The sequence below is a fragment of the Pongo pygmaeus genome, chromosome 5, assembly GCF_028885625.2.
Source record: "Pongo pygmaeus isolate AG05252 chromosome 5, NHGRI_mPonPyg2-v2.0_pri, whole genome shotgun sequence".
Taxonomy (NCBI): Eukaryota; Metazoa; Chordata; class Mammalia; order Primates; family Hominidae; genus Pongo; species Pongo pygmaeus.
In genome coordinates this window covers 49,858,649-49,886,616 of record NC_072378.2, presented here as the reverse complement: position 1 = coordinate 49,886,616, position 27,968 = coordinate 49,858,649, and the positions used below count along the sequence as shown (strand labels likewise).

At 33.9% G+C, this 27,968-nt stretch overlaps 1 protein-coding gene across 4 annotated transcripts in view; it reads left to right on the top strand.

Moving 5' to 3' along the window:
* The window catches only part of MMUT (methylmalonyl-CoA mutase), a 32,136-nt gene extending 5,400 nt beyond the window's left edge, over nucleotides 1-26,736 (top strand). For all 4 annotated transcript variants that reach the window (XM_054491757.2, XM_063666263.1, XM_054491758.2 and 1 more), the window contains 11 exons: nucleotides 74-441; nucleotides 1,895-2,052; nucleotides 4,381-4,552; nucleotides 6,422-6,670; nucleotides 9,201-9,312; nucleotides 10,346-10,461; nucleotides 13,389-13,504; nucleotides 16,173-16,304; nucleotides 17,783-17,930; nucleotides 22,417-22,584; nucleotides 26,170-26,736. In XM_054491757.2, the coding sequence (XP_054347732.1) occupies nucleotides 74-441; nucleotides 1,895-2,052; nucleotides 4,381-4,552; nucleotides 6,422-6,670; nucleotides 9,201-9,312; nucleotides 10,346-10,461; nucleotides 13,389-13,504; nucleotides 16,173-16,304; nucleotides 17,783-17,930; nucleotides 22,417-22,584; nucleotides 26,170-26,298 (1,868 nt within the window). In that variant the 3' untranslated portion in view covers nucleotides 26,299-26,736. The remainder of the gene's footprint in view (nucleotides 1-73; nucleotides 442-1,894; nucleotides 2,053-4,380; nucleotides 4,553-6,421; nucleotides 6,671-9,200; nucleotides 9,313-10,345; nucleotides 10,462-13,388; nucleotides 13,505-16,172; nucleotides 16,305-17,782; nucleotides 17,931-22,416; nucleotides 22,585-26,169) is intronic.
* The last annotated feature ends 1,232 nt before the right edge of the window (nucleotides 26,737-27,968 follow it).

Genomic DNA, 27,968 nt, shown 5'->3' with positions numbered 1-27,968 from the left:
TAGTGTTAAAGTAAATCATTTTACCTTGATTCCAGACTCTTGAATCTTACATTATTTTTCTTTATGTATTTAGCTGGTCAGCAGGGATTATCAGTTGCCTTTGATCTGGCGACACATCGTGGCTATGATTCAGACAACCCGCGAGTTCGTGGTGATGTTGGAATGGCTGGAGTTGCTATTGACACTGTGGAAGATACCAAAATTCTTTTTGATGGAATTCCTTTAGAAAAAATGTCAGTTTCCATGACTATGAATGGAGCAGTTATCCCAGTTCTTGCAAATTTTATAGTAACTGGAGAAGAACAAGGTGTACCTAAAGAGAAACTTACTGGTACCATCCAAAACGATATACTAAAGGAATTTATGGTTCGAAATACATACATTTTTCCTCCAGAACCATCCATGAAAATTATTGCTGACATCTTTGAATATACAGCAAAGGTATACTTTGTGGTTATTACAGGTTTTTCTATAGTTCCTTGAATGTAGGAATTTTTACAACATGCTATAACCGAATTTAAAAACTAAGTCTGAGTAATATAAATTTAGAATGTTTTGTTATTGTTACTTTTTGTTTTTAATGTACTAATTTTATGTTCTGTCATTACTTGCAGGAATCTGGGCAACAGATCTTTACTGTGTTTTCTTTATTCCTAAAATTTAACTCTGATAATTGTTAGATTCAGGGAGGTCTTCTACTTACATGTTTAAATATCCCTCCGAAATTCAGATGCAATTGTGAAGTAGACACTGGTATCAGACAAATGGGGATTGGAATATCAGCTTTATTTCTGCTAAAAGCTGAATTGGAAGATATCACTCATCACTCATATCTGCAACCTCAAGGAGGTCCCTAATATTCACCCCTGAATTAGACTCATCTTTCCCAATAAGAATGATGGGAAAAGTCCTTCCATAGGGACACATTTTCCTCCTTCATTTTCCTGTGAGCAATTTGTTTATATTTCCCCCCATTATTCACACTTTGCTTCTTACCAGCAATGTGCTCCTTCTCCTTACCTACGTTAAAGTTAGACCATTATTTCATGGCACAGAGAAAATCATCATCAACCCTTTTTATCTCTATCAACCCTTGTAATTACTGTTATCTCCAAACTCTAGCAAGCATTGAGCAGCAAGCATTTTATGTTTGGTTAACTCTTGGTGAAGATAGTTTTTCTTGGCTGTGCAGGATATGTGTGATATACTCTACCTAACATGAAATTTTAGGGGAATAGTGGAAATACAGTTTTTGTAGTGATTGTGGTGGAAAGAACCTGTCTGGGATATGCTTAGTATTAAATGTCACAGTAAATCAAACTGAAATCTTTGATTTTTTAAAGCCATGCATTTTATCCCATTTTGTTTCAACATATAGTACTAAGAATCAAATCATTTTATTTTTTCTACTGTGTACTTATTCATGTTTGATGCCTTCATTCAAATTAGAAAATTAACAACTAGTAAATAATAATAAATTTATACATCTTCAGCAGATTAACCGAAAGTTTGGGTCTACAACCTCTTATGAGGTCCAAGTCATTGGTTTGGAATTAAAAATGCCTCATTTTGTTCTCAGGCCAAAGGTTACATTCCTAACCTCAGCTAGCTAATTCCACAATTTAAACTTTTAGAAGAATGGTTAGTACAAATTCTTGTCCACCAGGAAAATAAAGTAGGTACAATCCTCATGATGGTTCATGGACGAACCATTTAAATTGGAAAGCAAATTAAATGTAACAATAAGCATTAAATATTTTGTTAACATTATAAACTACCAAGTTTATTTGAGTTTAAGATCATTTTAAAATAATATTTATGCTTAGAAAGTGGATTTAATAAACCTTTTAATATTTTTACTTATTCACTGTTACAATTTTTTTTTTTAATGTAGCATATGCCAAAATTTAATTCAATTTCAATTAGTGGATACCATATGCAGGAAGCAGGGGCTGATGCCATTCTGGAGCTGGCCTATACTTTAGCAGATGGATTGGAGTACTCTAGAACTGGACTCCAGGCTGGCCTGACAATTGATGAATTTGCACCAAGGTAAGTAAATTAAACCTAGATATTGTTTCAACATTAAGAAATGCATAGGACCATTTTGTATATTGATAAAATGAATTTATAAATATAAATGTCAGGTTAGATTTAGATTTTCTTATATTTTATCTGAGTGATAATGAGAGAAAAAGCCAATATTTCTAATAAAAAATAGAATTAAATTTGGCTGTACTTCTTTGTAAATTCGAGGAGTATCTTGTCTCCAGCTATTTAGAGAACACAATTAAGTTGCACGTTTTAACAAATTACATTAAAATGTAAACATAATGTTGAGACAGTTTTTTCTAATTTTTCCATTTTAGAGTATAAAATTCATCTATTATTATTATTTTTTTCTGTTGCACTATCTAATGTAATGTTTTGGGATCCACTGTGCTGTTGAAACATTTGTTTCACAACAGTTTCTTAATAATGTTGTGTGAAAAATATGGGAAAACTTAAATGAAGTTTATGAAATATTTAAATTTTGAAGTTGAAAGTCATTCAGTGGTTCAGTCAGTACAGCAATCACTTGCTAAGCTTTGCTGTGCCAAACACTAGCCTACATGCTGACAATACAACATGTAGAAAACATAGCTTCTGCCTTTAATGTTTATAGACTACTGAAATGCTCCTTTATAGCAGGAATTTGTGTACTTACTACTGTGACAGCAGTTCCCAAAGTGTGGTCTAAGAACAGTTGGGCGTTGCTAAGGCTCTTTCTGGGATATTTGAGATCAGAACTGTTTTTATGCTTATATTAGAGCTTTATTTGCCTTTTTCACTTTCATTTTCTCAAGAATTTATAGTGGTGTTTTTCAGAAGCTACACGATATGTGATATTGCAACAGATTGCAGAAACAGATATGAGACTCCAGCTGTTTTCTCTTAAGCCATACATTGAAGAGATTTGCAAAAATGTAAAACAATGATGCTTTTATTATATATATATGTAGATTTTAAGAAGCATACTTATTTTTCATAAGAAATGTTACTAATGTTAACATGTTGTGGGTTTATTTTGATTTGATTTGATGATTATTGAGATAGGATCTTGCTCTGTTGCACATGCTGGAGTGCAATGGCATGATCACTGCTCATTGCAGCCTCAGCCTGCCAGGCTTAAGCATTCCCCCCACCTCAGGCTCCCAAGTAGCTGTGACTACAGGTGTGTGCCACCAAACCTGGCTAATTTTTAAATTTTCTTGTAGAGATGGGGTTTCCCTGTATTGCCCAGCTGGTCTCAAACTCCTGGGCTCAAGCTATCCTCCTGCCTTGGCCTCCTAAAGTGCTGAGATTCTAGGCAGTAGCCACTGTGCCCTTCCTTATTGTTACTTTTAAATGAACTAGTAAATAAAATATTGATAGATATTATACAAATAAAGAAATAAATTCTTTGGAATTTTCAGTGAGTTTTAAGAGTAAAAAGGGAACCTGAGATCAAAATATTTGAAAACTGCTGTGTTAAGAACTTCTTTCAAGGCTGGGTGTGATGGCTCATGCCTGTAATCCCAGTGCTTTGGGTGACCAAGGTGGGCAGATCACATGAGGCCAGGAATTCAAGACCAGTCTGGCCAATATGGCGAAACCCGGTCTCTATTAAAAATACAAAAATTAGCTGGGCATGGTGGTGCTTGTCTGTAATTCCTGCTACTTGGGAGGGTGAGGCACAAGAATCGCTTGAACCTGGGAAGTGGAGGTTGTAGTGACCCGACATTGCTTCATTGCACTCCAGCCTGGGCAATAGAACAAGACTCTGTCTCAAAAAAAGAACTTCCAAAAATGTGTCAGAAGTAGATTTGCAAGCTTTGTGCCTTTAGAGACAGGCAAGTAAACTAACTGTTTAAATCAGCACAGAATATAAGATAAAAGGGAGAGGTGAAGGGCACAAACTGGAGAAGTATATGCCTAGACCAATGCACAATCATTCTCTTACAAAACACTTTCTGGCTATTTAAACAAAGCAAATTTGCTGTTTTATTTCATTCATAGGTGACTCCTGTCTTACATATTGAGTATTCCTAAACTATATATTTTTAAATAAATTGAATCTTTATTTAATGAAGGACACAAGAAGAGATTCTTTCATTAAGAAAACCAATTACAAAGTGAATAATTCTTACCTGAAACAAAATTTCTCCCATATGCATAAAACTGTAATTTTATGTTAGGTTTAAAGTTACATAAATATATGTGTACTGATCTTAATTCAAATTAAGTTGTTTGACATTAAAATATAGACCTTGATTTTCTAGTGTGTGATACAATTAGTTTTATTTTCTGCTCTATGTTGTTAAGTTTAATTAAATTCTGGACCTAACATTACTATTTTAGGTTGTCTTTCTTCTGGGGAATTGGAATGAATTTCTATATGGAAATAGCAAAGATGAGAGCTGGTAGAAGACTCTGGGCTCACTTAATAGAGAAAATGTTTCAGCCTAAAAACTCAAAGTCTCTTCTTCTAAGAGCACATTGTCAGACATCTGGATGGTCACTTACTGAGCAGGTATGTATATAATTTAAAATGTAGAATTTTAATAAAGTTATATATGTATATATATTTTTCTGAGCAATGTGGCACAAGCAGGAAATAGATTTAAGAAGCTATCTGTTAATATTTGAAATAATCAATATTCTGAAGCATAATGTATACTTAGGTTTGTAATTATACATAATATAATAAATAAATAAATAAAAATTGTCTCCCTCTAGTGGTTAACAATATAAAATCACTTACATCCTAGCTTCCCTGTAATGCTGTAACAACACTTGTAAAAGTAAACAAGGCCGGGCGAGGTGGTTCACGCCGGTAATTCCAACATTTTGGGAGGCTGAGGCACCCAGCCTGGCCAACCTGGCAAAACCCCGCATCTACTAAAAATACAAAATTAGTTGGGCGTGGTGGTGCACGCCTATAATCCCAGCTACTTGGGAAGCTGAGGCAGGAGAATCACTTGAACCTGGGAGGCGGAGGTTGCAGCGAGCCGAGATGACGCCACTGCACTCCAGCCTGGGCAACAAGAGCAAAACTACATCTCAAAAAAAAAAAAAAAAGAAAAAGAAAACAGAATTTGATGATGAGGAAGAAGCAAAAGTCATAAGTTAATACTCATATAATTGTAAGAGTTATAATTCTTAACATAAAACCACCTATTTAAAATTAACTATATATACACATACATATTTTATGTGTTAAAGTTATATGTTTAAGCAAGCATGCAAACAGACTTTTTAAAGACTATTTTTACTTGGGTAATTTAATTTGTTCTCTTAAAAATTGTATAGTTATGGCCTTGTTTTTATACATGTTCTGTTTACATATGAAATTATTTTGGTACATTTAAAAATAATTTATATGTGCAAAGTCACATTGCTTTTATACATTTAAATGTTGAATAATAACTATTATAGTCTATATGAAATATAACTTCAGGTTCTTATAAATGGAGAAATAGACCTGGCACAGTGGCTCACGCCTGTAAATTCCAGCACTTTTGGAGGCCAAGGTGGGCAGATCACAAGGTCAGGAGATCAACACCATCCTGGCTAACACGGTGAAACTCTGTCTCTACTAAAAATCCAAAAAAATTAGTCGGGTATGGTGGCAGGCGCCTGTAGTCCCAGCTACTCGGGAGGCTGAGGCAAGAGAATGGAGTGAACCCAGGAGGCAGAGCTTACAGTGAGCCGAGATTGCACCACTGCACTCCAGCCTGGGCGACAGAGCGAGACTCCGTCTCAAAATAAATAAATAAATAAAATAAAAATAAATAAATAAATAAATACATGGAGAAATAAGAGATTTTTAGGGTTGGAAGGAACTTTAATAATCATTTTTATTTTAACCTGCTAATTTTTCAGCTAAAGAAACTGAAGTTCAGAGAGATCCAATGACTTGCCCAAATCACAATTAGGCATACAATAAACTAGAACTCAAATTTCCGATATCTCAGTTCATTGTTCATCTGTTTTATTAACATTTATTCAGTGCCTGTTTTATACACATCATTGTGGTAGATACTGTGAGGTAGACAAAATAATCAGGAGAGAGTGAATTATGAAATGAAGGACTATATAATCTTAAGTAGAAAAAGAATGCATTCTTGATATACTTATAGAAAAGTATTTAGGCAATATAAAAGTAAGCACAACAATATCTGATATTTCAGAAGATTATAAGAGGCACTAAACACTGACTCTGACTCTTCTAATTTTGGCTTCTAAACTAATTTGTCTAAATTTATTTGCTATTCTGAAGCTTAATATAGAAATTGACATAGAAAATATGCAGCAGTTGCTGTTTAATCATGTTGCTGTTTATAGTTGCAACATCTATCACCTGTTTCTTTGAGTTTTTGTTTTTTATCAAATATTTTAGGATCCTTACAATAATATTGTCCGTACTGCAATAGAAGCAATGGCAGCAGTATTTGGAGGGACTCAATCTTTGCACACAAATTCTTTTGATGAAGCTTTGGGTTTGCCAACTGTGAAAAGTGCTCGAATTGCCAGGAACACACAAATCATTATTCAAGAAGAATCTGGGATTCCCAAAGTGGCTGATCCTTGGGGAGGTTCTTACATGATGGAATGTCTCACAAATGATGTTTATGATGCTGCTTTAAAGGTAAGTTTTTCCACTTTGCAACTTTGTTTTCAGAATTTACAGATTTATAAAGATTTATAGATTTTAAAACTTCCAAGTCAAGATTTATAGATTTTAAATTTATAAATCAAATCACTTACAGATTTATATAATAATTTAAACAATGTTTGCAAAAAAATTCAGATTTGATTTTATAGTTTTCAAAACAATCCATTTAAAAATACATTTGTATTAAAGTATTTTATTTAAAGAATTAAAATGACAGCTAGTATTAAAAAGCTCATACAAAGAACAGCAGTTTTTGATCATCCACTTGTTTTTTCCTGCTTCCTGGAGTAAGATACATACTTCTTTGCTTATTTTTGTTTTTATCTGCATAGTTTAAAATCACATGTATACTGTTTCTTCTAATTTTATTAACTGTAGACATTAACATGAGACCTTAGACACTATCTATTGCTTTCCTAGTAGGGTAGTTTAGATTTTGGCTGATTCATACCCCTACTTTTCCTCCTCCCTTACTACCAATATAATTATATCTCAATATAATCTTTTCTGAATTCTAATGTTCTCATTTGACTTAAATTGTTTTTTCTCTATTTCTGGTCACTATTGCTGTTCTTTGACTCCTCTTTGCCATTATAGTAGGAATATATTTTCATTTCTCGTCTGTTTAATTCTGAATCTTGAATCCCATGTCTATCTCTTGGTTATTTAGAAGTACATCTCATAGAAACCTGCTAAAAATGGTACATGGGAGATAAATTATTTGAAACTTTGCCTGTTTGGGAATGTCTTTATTCTATTTTTATAATTGATTAATAGCCTGACTAAGCTTGACATTATTTCCATTCAGGAAATTCATAAGCAAGTTTATAAGCATTGATCTGTTTTTTATTCTAGATTTTTATTCTGGCTTTCAATATTTCTGATCAGAAATTTGATGCCATTCTCATTCAGGATCTTTCTTTCTGAAAGTACTGAGACCTCTTCTTTATTTTTTGCATTGATGTATAACTTGGTGTATTTTTTCCTACATGGTACTGAACCTTTATTGGGTCTTTTTCATCTCACCTTTTTTTAAAAAATATTTTTATAGCTCTAGGAAATTTTCTTGTATTATTTCTTTGACAGTATTTTTCTTGTCATTTTCATATGGTTTCTCTTTCTAGAACTCCTAGTCATAAGCTACGGACCTCCTTAAATAATATCCTGATGTGCTGATGTTCTTATCTTTTTTTATTTTTTTTTTAAGACAGAGTCTTACTCTGTCACCAGGCTGGAGTGCAGTGGCGTGATCTCGGCTTACTGCAACTTCTGACTCCCTAGTTCAAGCGATTCTCCTGCCTCCCGAGTAGCTGGGATTACAGGCACACGCCACCACACCCGGATAATTTTTGTATTTTTAATAGAGACGGGGGTTCACCGTGTTGGTCAGGCTGGTCTCGAGCTCCTGACCTCATGATCCACCCACCTCGGCCTCCCAAAGAGCTGGGATTACAGGCATGAGCCACCACTGCTCCCTGCCTGTTCTTATCTTTTCTATAGTATATCTGTTTGCCTTTTTGTTCTGTGTTCTTAAAGATTTGTCAACTTCATATTTCTACTTATTTTTACATTCATGTATTATATTTTTAATTCGTAGAGCTCATTTTTGTTTTCTAATTTCCCCCTTATAATTAATGTCATCTTCATTTGTTTCATTAGTGCAGAATCCATTTATATTCTGAATTCATGATATTTTCTGAAGTTTTCTTTTGCATCCTGTACTGTCTCTATTTTCTCTCTGTGCTTTTTGTTTTTAGTCTTTAGTCAGAGCACAGGCTTTTATTTCAGTAAGACGTCTTACCCTTACTTCTCTCTGTATTTGGTATTTGATAGTTCATTGCATCTTGAGTTCATTTTCTGTAGACAGTAAACTTTGGTTCTCCTGACAGAATGAGAGAGGGGTGGTTGCAGACTCTCAAATTGTCTTCTTCTTTTTAGCTTCTCATTTTACACTTACGTAGAATCCAATACAGATTCTTCTTTCTTGAATTCATCAGGGAAAAGCAGGTTGACCTTGATCCTTTCTGCTAAGTCATGTGTCATTCCACTGTCTGTTTTCTGCCTTCATATATGAAGCTATCATTGAAGGTTTAAATGTTTCCTGATTTCATTAAAGATGAGGTTACAGTGTTTCTCTGCAGCTCAAATCAAAAGTAAATTACATTTTAAAATATATTTTTCTTAGAGACTTTATGTAATTATGAAAACTTTATGTACCTAAAAATAAAGATTAGAGAATTGATGTTACTTTAATTTTCTCGCAAGATTTAAGAGGTTTTGTGTTTTTTGGAATATACTTGTTAGTTGTCTTTTCAAGTAACTATAAACACAGAAATTCTAATTAATGCCTTTGATGTTTATTTAATTGTGTTCTTATGAAACATCAGCATTTAGTTTATAATTTTATTAATATTAGTAATTACATAACACTGATAACAAATTTATATAGTCTACACACATTTTTAATATTCTCTTTTAGTTTTGTTAATGTTTTTCTTTTTAGCTCATTAATGAAATTGAAGAAATGGGTGGAATGGCCAAAGCTGTAGCTGAGGGAATACCTAAACTTCGAATTGAAGAATGTGCTGCCCGAAGACAAGCTAGAATAGATTCTGGTAAGATAGTGAGAAAGTTCATATATGAAATCCAGCAGTTAAAAAGAAATTCATTTCTGTTTGAAGATAACATGTATAGTTAATAAAACAAAAATAATGAAAAATGGAACTTGGGTAAATTTTTTCTCATATACTTGTATCTATCTATATATGTATTTTCGCATATATGAATGCACACAGGCAAGCATATGTACAAAGTGTCTGTGGATGTCTACCCATTGTATATATGTACATGTTTGTGGGTAGATGTCATTAACATTTTGAAGATGACACTGTTGATGATCACAGTGTTCTCTGCATTGGAGTATTCATTCATTCAATGAATACTTTTTTAGTTTATTTTGTTTGAGGCACTTGCTATGTCTGGGCATACAACTGTGAACAGGACAGACATGACCTCTATGACCTCTATGCACACAAATCTTACATTCTAGTAAAAGAGAGGAAAATGAACAAGTAAATAAAGAATTATAGATCATGATAAGTGCTATGAAGGAAATATGAAGGAGTATAACCAGGGGTAGGGGTTGTGGGAAGTTTTATATAAGGGTAATAATCTGGTAGTTTGAGGTAAAATATATTCTTTATCATGTAAGGAAGTATCTTTGTAATTTTGATTTACTACTTGTAGATTATAGAAGGGTTCTTTTTTTGTTTAAAAGTGATTGGCTGAATTCAAAAAAATATTAGAAAAGCTACTGGGTATTCATTCTCTACCTCACAAATCTTAGATGGCAACTTCTCTGATTGTTATTTTGAAGTGTTAGAAGATTTATTAGAAACTGTGGGAAAGTGTATATTAATAGTTTGGTAGAATAATGAAAGTCCTTCCTTACAGAGACTCTGACATATACCTCTACTTTCCTCTCACACCGCCTTCTCAGATTGGGATTTGCTGATCTATATTGAAGTTGCATTAAGAATTAAAAATACTACTTAAAGATATTAAATTTATAAGGAAAATACATCATAACCAGAGCATTACAATTAGGTAATTATTTGTGAATAAAATTTTTCTTTGGGAAATTACCAGGTTCTGAAGTAATCGTTGGAGTAAATAAGTACCAACTGGAAAAAGAAGACGCTGTAGAAGTTCTGGCAATTGATAATACTTCAGTGCGAAACAGGCAGATTGAAAAACTTAAGAAGGTATTAATAGCCTGTTTTTTTTTTTTTTTTTTTTTTTTTAGTATTTTTTGTGTTCTGGGCTCTGGCTAAGCTCTTAAATTGTCCTGCTTAAATTAATCCTTACAACAGCATGAGGTGTGTATTAATTTCCATCATTTCAAATGTAAGGGAACTAAAGATAAAGCATTGAGAAACTTGCTCAGGATAAATAGTTAGACAACCAGGACTCAGTCTTAATCTGTTGACACCAAAAACTTGTGTTAAACCATGATGTCTACCTCTGTGAAACTTGTAAGTTGTTATTAAAAACCACACTACAATAATAATACCTTCCATAATTTATAGATTAAAACCAAGGCTTAGATGATTATCTAACTTACTAAAAATTAAAAACAGAATAAAGTTTAGAGTTAGTATTTGAACCCAGGGCTTCTTATTGTAATTTCTTTCACCAGAATGGTGGCATCTGATACTACTTTGAAATAATGACTTGCTTTTTGATTTTTAAAATTCAAATGTATTTGGTAGTGCTTTAGTAAGGTACAGTTTACAATAACCTTTATTTATTTTGATTGAAACTGGAGTACCGTATTCCCTTCTTATTTTTAGTTTGTCACTGAGTTGATCCAGAGCATATGAAATACTAAAATAGATAAATCAAATTAATTGTCACTGTTGTAACCTATATATTTTTGTTGTATGAAGCTACTTTGGCCTCTTAATCTTTGGCATTTGTAAGTACTACTGTTTCCAAGGTAGGAAGCTTAAACATTTAATGGTTTTTCTTTGTTTACTTTTCCTGATATTGTTTAATGTATGGTTTTTTTTAGTTCAATCTATAAAAATCTAATAGTATTTATTTTTGGAAAACCCTTTCTTTTCTCTTATACTTTAGGTTATTAACTTTATATCTTCATAGCCTGAGGGATTTCATTTATCATAAATAATGATAAACCTTATTTTGGGCAACAGAGAGAAATTCATTAATGACAATATAGGAATAATAATTAACATTTATTGAGCACTTACTGTGTACCACATACTGTACTAAATCCTTTTCTTGAATTGTTGTTTTTGTGTATTATTTTATTTAACAGGTAGTTACTATTTTTATTTCCATTTACAGATGAGGGAACTAATGATTGTAGAGTCTCATTTAGTTGCTCAAGTTTATAGTATAAGTGACAAAGCTGGGATTTGATTGCAGGCTTTTTGACTCTAGAGCCAGTTTAGGAGCAATGGATATTCTGATGTAACCTTTTCCTAGTTTTGAACTTTCTTAGGACCATGACCAAATCAAAGTTCTTCTATTATAAAAATTAATTTTCATAGCTAGACTCAGATATTTTTATAGCAAAATATATTTCTGCTGCAATACTCTGAGCTTTCTTTAGTAATGAACTCAAGTTTATATTTTCTTATGCTTTCCTTTTACCTATGGTTTTAACAATATTTTACCTGTGGTGGTAATTTTTTAAAACATGTGAACTACCTCAACAGTAATTTTATATTAAATTATTTTTCTGTAACCCTCAGCCCTAATTAATTTTAGCATGTGTTTTCACTCCCTGAATTTTAGTAATCTGTTGTTGAGATAATTATAGCAAACTACCTAATCTAAGGATGACTACTTTTCTAGTAAACCAGAAAAGGTGTACTTCTTAGGTCTTTGCTCAAATGTCACCTTATCTAAGAAGCTTACAGTGATCCAATATCTACAATAGCACTCTACTACCCTGTGCTAAATCACTTCGTTATTTACTCGGTTTACTTTAGTTTACTTGTAAATTGTATGTGTTTATTGTTTCTTTCTCCAATAAAAGATAAATGGGCATTTTTATGGAGAATTTGGAGTTGAGTTTTTTCTTGCTCTAAATATAGTTGGACCTCCATATCTGTGGGTTCCACATCTATAGATTTAACCAATAATGAATTGAAGATATTTGAGAAAAAAAGAATGGATGCGTCTGTACTGAATATGTACAGACTTTTTTCTTGTTATTTCCTAAACCATACAGTATAACAACTATTTATGTAGTATTTACATTGTATTAGGAATTATAAGCAATCTAGAGATGATTTAAATTATACAAGAAAATGGACATAGGTTATATGCAAATACTACATCATTTTATATAAGGGCCTTGAACATCCCTGAATTTTGTTATCTGTGGATAGGGTGGGCAGTGGGTCATGAAACCAATCACTCATAGATACTGAGGGATGACTGTATAAATTTTCTGTACAACCTCTGCTTATATATACTATATAATATTAGTGGCATCTTGAGCAGTATATTTTAGACTCTTTTACAGGTGGTACAATTTGTAAAAAAAATGGATTTATGCAACTTTATTTTGACAAATTATTGTCAGAGCAGAGTTAGGACCCAGGGAAAACATTTTTTACTATGCTTTTCATTGTATATCTTTTTTCTTAGTCCCTCTTTCTTTCTTGAGATTATTTTTAAATAAAAGTACAGCAATATACATATTATTATCAATATATTGTTATTTATCTAAAGGAAACTTAAAATATAACTAAAATATTCTCTAAGTTTTGATTTTTTTTCTTGTCACTGTTAATCTTTAGTGTTCCTTCAAAATACTTCATATGAAAGACCCACTTGTTTACAATGTCTTGGTACTTTAGAAAAGCCTAAGTAACATGTGCTACTTGGGAAAGTCAGCACTATTATTGCCCTTCATGTTTCTGATTTGTTAGGATTATACCAAATGTAATATTATTTTGAGAAATCCTGAGTGAATGAATGAATTGAACAAATAAAATTCCTATGTTATATATTATTCTTTTCAATTTTTTCCTCTTATATTTGGAGTTAGGATTATGGAAAAAATGCCATATGGTATGCATCAAGGTCTAATCTCTTGATCTCTGTTTTATTCTCTCTTCATGTAAATTGTCCCTTTCCTTGACTTTTTCCATAGATCAAATCCAGCAGGGATCAAGCTTTGGCTGAACGTTGTCTTGCTGCACTAACCGAATGTGCTGCTAGTGGAGATGGAAATATCCTGGCTCTTGCAGTGGATGCATCTCGTGCAAGGTAAAGATCTGTAAGTTTGGAGGTTTCCAAAGACTAAAAGTTGACCAGTTTAGCTTTTCAGAGTATACCTAAATAAAAGGTTGATCCTATAAACCATGTAGGCCCAAAAGAAAATAATGGCATCCATAATAAATTTAATTCTTATCATTTTAAAATCTCTGTATTTAAATCATTCATATATTTTGGGTGAACTGTATTAATAATTGTATATTTTACTGTGGCTGAGGAATTTTGAAACTATTGAAATGAATCCGTTTCACTGATTCGCAGGTTGAAATGTGTTGGACTCACAAGTATATCACCAGGCTTATGCCTATTACCTTGGTATTTTACCAGTTAAAATGGCTCTGGGGTGGGGAGGGGAACATTAATCTGAGAATTTATAGGAAAAACTTGTCATCTCATTGCTTTTGAATTAGTTTTAACCATGAAGCAACCAGAAGAGCAACCAACTTCCTCACACCCCCATCCCAGTCCTTCTTCCCTTGTTATTGGAGCCATGTGTTCTTTTAGGAGTAGAATACTTATTGATTGTTACTAGTCTTTTATCTGCTGTTGACATTTTGGTCTACTGCATTTGATTTTTCTACTGTAATATAATTGCTCTTACCAAGTTCACTAGCAACCTCCTCTTTGTCTGATATTGTGGATAATTTTTAGTCCTTATCTTGAATTCTCTACAGTATTTAACATTATTGACCACCTCTTCCTTCTTGAAACTTTTTGCCTTTATAACCCTTAACATGCTCCTTTGTCTCCTAACTTTTGTCATCCTGCATTTAAAAAACCCTGAGTGAAAAACAGAATCTAATCTCATGTTATCTGCTTCTGTGTTCCCATAGACACGATATTTGGCAAGGTGAAGTTTTTTGTACTTACTACCTAATAGGATTGTTGTGAGAAGACATTAAATCATTAAAAATAGTTCCTGGAACAGAATATGGCACTTAATGTGTTAATTTTTATTATTTTTCTATTTGTTGTTATTTAAAAATTATCTCATTATATATATCAATATATAAATAAATTCATTATATTAAGAACCAGAAGGAGTCTGAAATATTACCCTTCTTGCAAGCTAACAAGTTATCCTGTATAGTGGGGTGCTGGTTGATGATATGAGGTCCCTGGATCAGAACCTAATGACAGTTTGTTACTACAATATTAATAGCCATAACATCAGCAGGTTTTGGGCTAGTTCCTTTGATCCCCAATTGATGTGAGTGATGTGAAAAGGACTGCTAGATGATACCTCATGTACAGTGCATTGGGTTGCATTCAAGGAGAGGAAGACTGAGCTTAGGGATTCAGAATCTTTTGTAATGGGTAATAAGCATGGCCCCCATTGTTGTAGAGGAAGACATTATTATATTGGACAGAAAGCAAATCTACCCTTTGCTCTGGAGGTAGCCAATATTTCTGTCTTCTAAGGCGATTCACTATACAGACATCTTTGAAAAGATAGTCCAGAATAAAGAGCCATCAGTTCTTTGCTCCACAGGATGTGCAGAAAAGCAAGTGACCCATGGAAAATTTTCTCCCAATATATGGCAGTATCATTAAATAGATTACTTTTGCTTTTAAGTGTTTATTTCTTAATATAATGAACTTTAAAAAAAATATGTTGCTTTAACTGGTTAAGGTATAGTATAAATAATATGTGCTGTTCTTTTCTACTACAGATTTCATAAAAAAAATTAGTTGACTTTTATTAAAGTCCTTTGATGGTTGCCCATTCCTTTTAGATTAAAACCTAATCTTCCGATAGTCTGCAAGATATGCTAGATGTGACTCTTGCTCATCTCTCTGACCTCATCTTATACCACTTTCCTCACTATGCTGTGTTCCTAATGCCCTTCTTTCTATTTTTAGAACATAAAACATATTTTCCTACATCTCAGAGCCTTTGCTTTTAGTGCTTCCTTTTTCAAACACTCTTATGTTCCCTTGAGATTCCCCTTTTTATAATTTATATCTTAATTCAAAAGTCATATCTACACATCTTCAATAACTTTAAAATAGTTCTTCCAGATACCCCATTCCATCTTTGCCTGGTTTAGTGTCTTTATAGTACTTATTACCTTATGAAATTGTCTTACTAGTTTATTTATTTAGTTGTTTATCATCTGCATCCTCTGACTAGATGTTACAGATGTTAATGTCTATAAGAACAAGCACTTTTTCTTTGGTCTCATTTATTACTGTATTGCTATAGTAGATATAGAGATATAGTAATATCTGGCACACATTAGGCACACAGCCAATGTTGGATGAGTTAGTGAACAAATGGATGCAATATGCTAAAAGATTTACTTCTGATCAAAAAATATTTATGGGACTGTTGCTGTTTATCCATTTGTGTTAAGTGGTGAATTATTCAGCAACCTTCAGGTACTTGTCTATATATACAATTATTAGGTCATTCAGTCATTTCTTGGTTGACAAATGTTGAAAAGAGAATTGGATGCATAAAGGCATCCAGAATAAATTTTTCATAAGTATTTTCAGAAGAGACGCTTTCATAATACATTAAAAACATTCTTATTTTACATTTTTACAGTCTATTGTTTACTTAGGTAATAAAATATGTTTATATTGAATTTTATGGTAAACAGATATCTTTATCACAAAATAATGAAGTTAATGGAACCACCATTTCGTGTTTCAGATGTACAGTGGGAGAAATCACAGATGCCCTGAAAAAGGTATTTGGTGAACATAAAGCGAATGATCGTATGGTGAGTGGAGCATATCGCCAGGAATTTGGAGAAAGTAAAGAGATAACATCTGCTATCAAGAGGTAATATGTAAGGTTTCTTAGGCCAGAATTTCATCTTTTCTGTTAACACAATCCCCATGAATCTACTGGGAGCTTAATTTCCTTACATACAACTGAGAAAATTTTTGAATTTTAAAATAATAAATAGTAATTAAATATTAATTGTATTATATAGACTATATAACATAATTAATAGAGTATATAATTTATTCATTACATATATAATTAGAAATATATCATACATGATACATATATATCTATACTATCATTTTAATATGTACATAATAATATTTAATAATAAATATCAAATATTGAAACTAATATTAGTTTTCATATAATTAATACTATTTGGAACTTTCACCATAGTCCCCTTCAGGAGTTTCTCATGTCAAACAGATGTTTAACTAACAATGATATTGCTTCATATCCTCCAGGTATTTATATTTCAATCTGCTTACTATGGTAGAGTTTCATATTTTTTGAATTTGTTTACATTACTCATTGCTTGAATAATTATAAAATCTTAATTTTCATAATTGAAAGTAAACATTTAGTTGGCATCTATGCATACATTACAATCAGTATTTATTGAACTGATAATAACTTAACATCTCCACAGCATGACTTGGAAATATATATGAATGTGATCATATTTCTCAAGTGTAAAAACTAGCTTTTTGATGACTGGTCTTCCCAACCTCTGTAACAAGCTTCCCATTAAAAACTGAATTTCCATACTTGTACACTAGATAAATATCAAAACAGCCAAGGTGAAAGTCATCAAAATGGAACTTTTTTTCTTTTAACAAAGATAAGTGCTTTTTTGTGTTGGAAGTAAATTTGTTGGTGGAGCAAGCAAGCATTTTGATTATATAGCATGATAAGAAACCATATTGCTGTTAGCTTGGGAGAGTTCACACTTATGAAGGGTAGATGAGATATGGACAATTCAAAGCAGCCAGTCTGTCACATATATGTATAAATGACTGTGAAGTCACTTTTTAGTTTATATTTAAATCTTTCTGCATGTTGTACTCTGTACCCTGGCTCACGAAGGTGGGAGGTTGTCATTTTTTGTCTTCACCGTAATGTTCTCAGTCTTATGTGCTTACAGTCTGTGCCATCTTTCAGACTTTCCTCTAAGGGGGAGATGGCTTTAATGGAGCTCTCAATGTAAAATAGATGCATTAACAAAATACAGATGGGAGCAGGGAGAGCATCACGAAGAATAGCTAATGGATGCTGGGTTTAATACCTAGGTGATGGGGTGATCTATGCAGCTGTTCACCATGGCACGTGTTTAACTATGTAACAAACCTGCACATTAACCCCTGAATGTAAAATAAAAATTGGAAAAAAAAAAAAAACCCAAAATACAAGTAAACAAATTAGGTGTTTTTAAATAAACTTGAAAGATTTGCTGTGAATAAATTAGTTTTTATATCTTACCTTTGGAAAATTAATATCTAACTACTGATATATTTTTAAATGTTTTTCAGGGTTCATAAATTCATGGAACGTGAAGGTCGCAGACCTCGTCTTCTTGTAGCAAAAATGGGACAAGATGGCCATGACAGAGGAGCAAAAGTTATTGCTACAGGATTTGCTGATCTTGGTTTTGATGTGGACATAGGCCCTCTTTTCCAGGTACTAAAAACTGTTGGGGGGAATTTCAAAAGTATTTACTAGTCACTTACATTTAGAAAACATAGTAAAATGTTGACAGACATTGAGCAAATTAATACATCTCCTGGTAACTGGTATGCAGCCACTGACTTGGCAAATGCCTTTCTCTCCATTCCTGCCCATAAGGTGCACCAGCAGCAATTTGCCTTCAGCTGGCAAGGCCAGCAATATACCTTTACAGTCCTACTGCAGGAGTTTATTAACTCTCCGGCTTTGTCATAATCTTATTCGGATTATGCAGGATATCACACTGGTCCATTAATTGATGACACTATGCTGATTAAATCCAGTGAGCAAGAAGTAGCAAACAAACTGGACTTATTGGTGAGACATTTGCATGCCAGAGGATGGGAAATAAATCTGACTAAAATTCAGGGAACTTCTCCCTCAGTAAGGGGTCCAGTGGTGTGGGGCCTGTTGAGATATTCCTTCTAAGGATAATCTTAGAAGGATAAATTAAGGATTTGTCCCCTGCTAAAACCAAGAAAGAAGAACAATGCCTAGTGGGCCTATTTGGATTTTTGGAGGCAACACATTCCTCATTTGGAATGTGTTACTCTGTGTTACTCTGGCCTATTTATCGAGTGACTCGAAAGGCTGCCAGTTTTGAGTGGGTCCAGAATAGGAGAAGGCTCTGCAACAGGTCCAGGCTGCTGTGCAAGCTGCTCTGCCACTTGGACCATATGACCCAGCAGATCCAATGGTGCTTGAGGTGTCAGTGGCAGATAGCAATGATGTTTGGAGCCTTTGGCAGGCCCCCATAGGTGAGTCACAGCAGATGCCTCTAGGATTTTGAAGGAAGGCCCTGCCATCTTCTGCAGATAACTACTCTCCTTTTGAGAGACAGCTCTTGGCCTGTTACTGGGCTTTGGTGGAAACTGAATGTTTGACTATGGGTCATCAAGTCACCATGCGACCAGAACTGCCTATCATGAACTAGGTGCTTTCTGACCCATCTAACTATAAAGTGGGTCTTGCACAGCAGCATTCCATCATCAAATGGAAGTGGTATATATGTGGTCCGGCTTGAGCAGGTCCTGAAGGCACAAGTAAGTTACATGAGAAAGTAGCTCAAATGCCCATGGTCTCCACTCCTGCCACCCTGCCTTCTCTCCCCCAGCCTATATATATATATATATATATATATATATATATATATGTAAGGGGGAGTTTATTAAGTGTTAACTCACATGATCACAAGGTCCCACAATAGGTCTTCTGCAGGCTGAGGAGCAAGGAGAAGCCAGTCCAAGTTCCCAAACTGAGGTACTTGGAGTCCAATGTTCAAGGGCAGGAAGCATCCACCACGGGAGAAAGATGTAGGCTTGGAGGTTAGGTCAGTCTCTCTTTTCACATTTTTTTGCCTGCTTATATTCTAGCCACGCCTGGCAGCTGATTAGATGGTGCCCACCCAGATTAAGGATGGGTCTAGCCCTTTCCTAGCCCACTGACTCAAATGTTAATCTCCTTTGACAACACCCTCACAGACACACTCAGGGTCAATACTTTGTATCCTTCAACCAAGTTGACACTCAGTATTAACCATAACACATATAGTCCAATTAATTATGATAGAAATAAAAATAAAATATAATTAATCTTTCAGACTTTTAAAAGTGTCAATTCAGAACTAAAACTGATAATGCCTCTGGAACTATGAAGATTACTTTCAAAGATCTCATTGTACTCTTTGTTGAGATTTGACTAATATTTTGTGGGAAAGATAGCCCACATGGGATTGGTGAAAAGTGTTTTGAAAAGGAAATCAAATAGCAATATAAACTCAATTCATAAGTAAGGTTATTTTCATTTATTTTTGTTGTTGTTTTTTAACTCTCTACTAATATGTTACTTAGTCACAGAATATTAGACTTAGACAGTAAAATAATTTGCTAGAGATAAATTACACTGACATTTTCCATAGAATGATAATACAAAAAAATTTGTCTAAAAAGTACATTGTAATAGTTTTATATGAAAAGTCTTATCTACTACATATGTATTGATCATCTACCAGATGCTAGGCTCTGAGTTGAGTAGGATACAATTTTGTCCTCAAGGAGGTTACAATCTAACAAAGAGAGATTTACTTACTTGTAATTACATCAGCGTATGAAAATTACTGTAACTAAAATATGGACAAGGAGGGCACCTCACTTGTTACAAGAAACCCAGAAACTTATATTTGTTGATCCTTGAAACTTATGTTTGTTTCAGAAGCACAGTGCCATTCGCTTTCTAGTAAAATCACTCTCTGAAGTGGAGGGAGGAGAGCTGCAACTAGATGCAAGGAGTATGGTGAAGAAAAACAATGAGAAACAACGAAGACCTTAACTAGGGCAATGTCAGGATCGCAAGAGAAACCAAATCTCAGCTAGGATTTTGAAGAAAATTTAATGGAGGGACTACTTACAGATATGTAGGCAGGATTGATAGAACCACTAAGGAATAATGAGGCCTCCAGGAATTAAATTTTCGAGAATTTCAAAAGCCAGTTGTTTTTCATGGTGTGAAATGGTGTCTCATTTGTTTAAGTTCCTTATAGATTCTAGAGATTACACCTTTTACTATTGCCTAAAACCAAAGGTGATAAGTACTAAAAACTCATCACTCCCTATACTTACTATATTTTATTATCTGCTTTTTAGGGTATTTCCATCTATTTTATCTATATGGTAGTGATACTGTATAATTGTGTGGCTATTGTGCATCTTTTTTTCTGCTTTGCATTTAGTAATGTCATGTTAATAGGGTGAAATTGGCTGTGGTTGGAATATTCACAACATTTAAAAATCAGCAAACACTAAAAATTAGGGATTGAGTTATTGTTTTCAGAAAATTTGATGAAAAATGTAAATAATCAGAACAAAGTTATCTGAGGGAAATAATGTAACAATGAATATTAAATTTAAAAGTTTCTGATACTGGTAGGCATTACATTAGGAAGACCCCCAACATTTGAGGAAACATTCTTTTAGTATTCAAAAAAATATTATTTTTTGTTTTTTTTTTTAACTTTTAAGTTCAGGGGTACATGTGTAGGTTTGTTATATAGGTAAACTTGTGTTGTTAAGCCTAGTACCCATTAGTTATTTTTCCGACCTTCTCCCTTCTCCTGCTCCTCTACCCTCTGATAGGCCCCAGTGTGTGTTGTTTCCCTCTTTGCCTTCTTTGTGTCCATGTGTTCTCATAATTTAGCTCCCACTTATAAGAAAGAACATGTGGTATTTGGTTTTCTGTTCCTGTATTAGTTTTCTAAGGGTAATGGCTTCCAGCTTCATCCATGTTCCTGCAAAGGACACGATCTCATTCTTTTTTTCTGGCTGCCTAGTATTCTTTAGTGTGTATGTATTACATTTTTTTTATCCAGTCTATCATTGATGGGCATTTAGGTTGATTCCATGTCTTTGCAGTGGTGAATAGTGCTACAATGAACATACATGTGAATGTGTATTTTTTTTTTTTTTTTTGAGACAGAGTCTCGCTCTTTCATCCATGCTGGAGTGCAGTGGTATGATCTTGGCTCACTGCAGCCTCCACCTCCTGGGTTCAAGTGAGTCTTCTGCCTCAGCCATATGAGTAGCTGGTACTACAGGCACGTGCCACTGTACCTGGCCAATTTTTGTATTTTTAGTAGAGATGGGTTTCACCATGTTGGCCAGGCTGGTCTCGAACTCTTGACCTCAAGTGATCCACCTGCCTCTGCCTCCCAAAGTGCTGGAATTACAGGCGTGAACCACCGCGCCCGGCTGCAAGCATGTGTTTTTATAATAGATTTCTATTCATTTGGGTATATATACAGTAATGGGATTGCTGGGTTGGGAGATATTTCTGTTTTGAGGTCTGTGCGGAATCACCACACTGTCATCTACAGTGGTTGAACTAATTTACACTCTCACCAACAGTGTATAAACGTTCCATTTTCTCCACAACCTTGCTAGCATCTGTTATTTTTTGACTTTTTAATAATAGCCATTCTGACTGGTGTGAAATGGTCTCTCGTTGGGCTTTTTATTTGCATTTCTCTAACAATCAGTGATTTGGAGCTTTTTAAAAATATGATTGTTGGCCACATGTATTTTTTGGAAAGTGTTCATGTCTTTTGCCCGCTTTTTAATGTTTTTTATTTTGTAAATTTGTTTAAGTTTTTTATAGATGCAGATATTAGACCTTTGTCAGATTCACAGTTTGCAAAAATTTTCTCCCATTCTGTAGGTTATCTGTTTACTCTGTTGATAGTATCCTTTTCACAGTGCAGATGCTTTTTAGTTTAATTATATCTTATTTGTCAGTTTTTGCTTTTGTTGTAATTGCTTTTGGCATCTTCATCATGAAGTCTTTGCCCATTAGTATGTTCTGAATGGTATTGCCTAGATTGTCTTCCAGGGTTTTTATAGTCATTATCTAGTAATAAACAATGATTTATCTTTACTTTCTGACTGTTTAGACTCCTCGTGAAGTGGCCCAGCAGGCCGTGGATGCAGATGTGCATGCTGTGGGCGTAAGCACCCTCGCTGCTGGTCATAAAACCCTAGTTCCTGAACTCATCAAAGAACTTAACTCCCTTGGACGGCCAGATATTCTTGTCATGTGTGGAGGGGTGATACCACCTCAGGTACTTTTCATCTCTATTTTTCTAGTACTGTGATGGGAATCTTGAGTAATGATAGCTTATATGTGGTTCTAAAGATAAACTTGTAGATTTAGGAACATATTATTTCCTGGTGATTTCACTAAATAAATTCTACAGGGTCTAAAAGTGGACAGTGTTGTTTTGCATTCAAGTTATATTGCAACTTATTATGTGTAATTTAACTTAGCACTTTACAAAGCTTCAATGAGAGAACTACCTCCTTGCAAACCAGTAACCTATGCTAGATGTTTACCTTCATTCTCAATAAACAGTTATGGAGAAGGAACAGGATAAAAGTAATAAAACTCATAAGTGGAGTAGAGAACAGTGGTAGTAAATACACAGTGAATGTATCAAAACCTAGCCAGAGATATAGTGAGTACTCCTTGTCCTTGGGGGTGGAATGAGTCCTTTAGTTTCCTTGCTTCTATTTAGAAGGAGCTACCTTGTCCTTTTCCTCCAGGATGGTCCCATCCCTAAATGTTATCTTACCTCAGAGCTATATCATTTACATGGTCCTATAAAACCCTTTATTATTTAGGCTAATTTGATTAGGGCATGGTATTTCGGGATCCAAAAATATCCTATTGCAGACATAAATGGAATCAGCTTGTCTTGAAAATTATAGGCTGAATGGGGAGGAGGTGAATACATGAACAAAACTGTGAGTCCTCTTAGGAAAGGAGAAACAGATGTTACCTACAATGATATTAGTTAATTTATTAATGAGGTAGGGAGACACCTTCCACATATGATATTCCTGGCCAGTTAAAATAGTTATTTAAGATACAAATAGGTTCTGTTTCCAATCCAGTTCTCAATTATATCAAGATTTTCTTTTTTACTGAGAATGGAAAAAATGTCAAGTTAGAAGAACTGTATATGAAGCTGTTGTAAGTAAATGACTCATAGATGCTAGCTACAAAGGCCCCATCACTATAGCAGGAATCCGTCAGGAAAGTGTGACCTTGTTTCCAGCTCTACAGTTTTTTTTTCCTCCATTAATACTCAGAATATAGAATAGTACATTCATATACTACTTGTGAAAGGAGAAAATTCATATGAGTAAAGTTGTGAGATTCGTAATAAAGTGGGGCTACTGAACAAACTACATATTTACTTTCTTTCCAACAATACATTATTTAATGTGATATAATCAACACAAAATTCTTTTTGTTAATATGCTTGCCTATTTATATTCATAAAATAGGTCATTATTTGAGAAAATAAAGGGTAGGTATTCTTTATTGCAGTCTATCTACAGAACACTTCTATCAGCGTTGCAGTTTTAGAGTCTGTGATACCTAGGGCATGATATTAAAATGTAAGGACCAAAATAATTAGCCAGTAGAAAACATTTGAATTGGAATTCATGTTGAGAAAAAAAAAAATGCCTGTTATATAAGTGAGCTAACATTTTCAAGAATTATATTTCAAATAAGTTGTATTAATTCTCTGAATATTTAAATTACTTAGAACATCTTTAGGTGTTTGCCATGTGATTTTTCCCATGAATTTAACAACTAAGGATAAGGACCATTTTCTGTGTTATACTTTTGAATATGGGTATTATATAATTATAGCAGTTAACACCCTTGTATTTTCTCACTATTTGTTTGTAGTGAATATGTAAAATGTTGCTATTATTCAGTTAAAGGTCACTTAGTTTTAAATTAGAAGGCACTAATATCTAGTGGCTAATCAAACAGATACAGCCTCTGCCATGTGGAGCTTACAGTTTCTGCAGTCTGATTAAATGAATAAACGTGGTCTGTCCTCACCAGTATGTTACTACAATCAGCATTTTCTAACTCTCTTAGCAGCAGTCACCTCCAAGTTTTTTCAGCAAGTTGAGTAGACTCATGATGCCTGCTTCCATCATGAAGTAGGCACTGTGCTATCCCTGGCCCAGCTAAGTGGAGGACATTCAAACATATATTTTTATTTGGAAATAATTTCAAACTAACAGATAAGTTGCAAAAATAAAAATAGTACAAAAAATATCTGTATACAACCCCCTCACAAAGGTATATTTTACAAGGCTTATGTAAGAAACAGATAAGTCACATACCCTTTTTTCAGTTGCAACATCTTGCAGTTCTCTTCCTGTTGAATCCTCCATTCTAAATCCATAACTCAGATGTCAGGACAAATGGCACATGGGATTTTTAGGAAGGAGAGAAGTATAAGACCTATTAATCTGACCATCTCCAATTTAGAGATGATTATTATTACATGTTTCATTCAGTTCCCTTATGAGCTCTTAAACTCTGTATCATCTGCTCAAGAACAATGACATGTTTTGAGCACTTTTATGTGTCAAGTACTGGGGAAACAGATAGCTCTGAGAATTTCACAGACTAGAAGGAGACAAGTTCAATGAGATGTGTTAAGTTCTGTTGCAATATTATAGTATTATAAGAATATTACAAGTATATAATAGAGACAGAAAAGTAGTAGTTGGGGAGTAATTAGCATAACCATATAATTTATCACTTGAGAATAGAAATGGGTGCTCTCAAAAAGGGTGCTGCAACAATAAACACAAATCAGACTGTCTTGTCATATATGATCACCCTACTTGATAATGATCAGGTTCTTGTAGCACATCCTAACCTCAATCGATATTGCAGCTACAAATGTTCAGATGTTATAACAGCCTAAATCCTGCAGTATTATTTGTGCCCTTGATGTCTTTTCACTCATACTTTGGCTGTTAAAATAAACTAAAAAGGCCGGGCACGGTGGCTCATGCCTATAATCCCAGCACTTTGGGAGGCCGAGGTGGGTGGATCACGAGGTCAGGAGATTGAGACCATCCTGGCTAACGTGGTGAAACCCCATGTCTACTAAAAATACAAAAAATTAGCTGGGCGTGGTGGTGGGCGCCTGTAGTCCCAGCTACTCGGGAGGCTGAGGCAGGAGAATGGCGTGAACCCAGGAGGCGGAGCTTGCAGTGAGCCGAGATAGCGCCACTGCACTCCAGCCTGGGCAACAGAGCAAGACTCCATCTCAAAAAATAAATAAATAAATAAATAAAACAAATAAATAAACTAAAAAAACAGCAACAGCAACAGAGAATGAAAAAAAAAATGGGCTTATTTTCATTTATAGAAAATCTATCAGTTGTCCAAATTCAAAGTGCCATCATTCACTAACTGCAGACAAAATACCTAGGAGAAGATAGTTTTTTAAGCTCAAACTTATCATATCATACTAAATTTAACACAAATAATGACAAATAGTGAAAATTTAGGTGAGAGAAAATTATGGCTTAAGGCTCAGAAGTTCTCAGTCAGGATATCCAGCTTCCTACCACAGGCAACACATAGGGGTATTTAGAAAATGGGCGGAGTGTTTTGTTTTTTAAATAACTTGGGCTGGGAGGCTGGTGCTGATGGCTATTAGTAGCACTCCCAATCATGGAAGAATTTTTTAGCCCCAAATGCCAATAGTATACCAGTTGAGAAGGTTTTGGGTAATTGAGTGACAAAGAAGAAAGGATAGGGTTTTATTTCTGTGAAAATGGAAACAGTGTCTCATTAATTAAACACATTCTTTCAACAGGATTATGAATTTCTGTTTGAAGTTGGTGTTTCCAATGTATTTGGTCCTGGGACTCGAATTCCAAAGGCTGCCGTTCAGGTGCTTGATGATATTGAGAAGTGTTTGGAAAAGAAGCAGCAATCTGTATAATATCCTCTTTTTGTTTTAGCTTTTGTCTAAATATTATTTTAGTTATGATCAAAGAAGAGAGTAAAGCTATGTCTTCAATTTAATTTCAATACCTGATTTGTACTTTCCTTGAAAGCTTTACTTTAAAATATGTTGCTTATAAGCCTGGTGTCATGCCGTAAGTATGTACATACAGTTTCGCTTCAAAAAAAAAAAAAAAAATCCCTAAAAACTCTCTATAACAATACTTTATCAAGAACTCTGGACAATGGTATTATTTTTAAAAATCATGGTGATGTATTTATTAGAATGTTTCTTATAAATCTGTTTACTTTTTATATTAAGAATTAAACTGTATCTAAAAAAACTCTGACTATTCCCATTTGTCAGTTTAGCATTACATTGTCTTGAGCACCGGAAAATAAAATCCATATATTAATAAAAACCTATCTTGAAAAACTAGTGGAGTGTATTTATGTGGCAAAAGAGATTTTGGGAGGAGTCCTCAGCCAAATTCTACCAGAATCACCTTGATAAAAGAAGTATTAAAATCAAGCACAGCAGGTTGGGATATGGGGAATTTGACAGTATATTTCTTCAAGTCTGATTTTACTTTCTTCCTGAGCATGACCATCTGACCTTGTTATTTCTGGGCTTGGCTCAAGACCAAGGAGAGTGGATGTTTATGAACATTCCTTTAAATAAAAGTGCTTAGGTTGTAGTTATGGCTTTGTCTAGAATGGTGATGTCAACTGTGAGTGTAGGTCTATGATATAGAAAGAATTCAACTTTCCAGATCTAGAAAGATGCTACCTTGCATAGATTTGCTCCTTAAACATAAATTTCAAAAGTAAAAATATCACAGAGAACACCTGTACTTTGCTTATTGAAAGATTTGCTCACTAAAGAAGGAAAGTTGCCATTTACCTGTGTAACCAATCTGCACATCCTGCACATGTTCCCCAGAATGTAAAATAAAAAAATTTAAATAAAAAAGGAAAGTTGTCCTTTATTGTTAACGTGATCCATTACATGAATATAAAATAAATAATTATCTTTTGTGATACATTTCTATTGTATTAGATCAGAGAGCAGTCTTTTGGAAAGTATTATAGATACATTACTGTAGAATTTACAAACTCATTGTAATACAATGTATTTAATTTTCAGAATATGATTATCTGAATGGTATTGTCATGATTATTCCCATTTTACAGATGAACACTGACTTCAAGTCCAATGATATATTCACTATGCCATTTTATTGGCTTTTCCTTGTAAAGCAATGCACACTAATTTAGTAAGTATTTGGTTTCTGTGATGTGTTCAGTTGTGTGCTGGGTGACATGTGAAATAAACTCATCCTTGAGGAATTTACAGTTCTTGACAGTATCTTTTGAGTAGACTACTTTGGGAGGAAGAATAGCAGCCACTTGCTGCCAAATTTCACATCCATTGTGTGTGTGTGTGTGTGTGTGTGTGTGTGTGTGTGTTTACCTGTAGTCAGAAGTACTGGCTCCAATAACCTTACTATTGAAAACCTATTTTCTGAAATATCCAGTGGCATAACTCATAGAAATGAAATCTGGCCTGACGCTAAATTTTCTCCTTATTATTAAATCGAGAAAGTGTTAAAACTTAAACACTTTAGTGTTATTTAGATTCCAAAAGATTCCAAAAGAAATTTCATC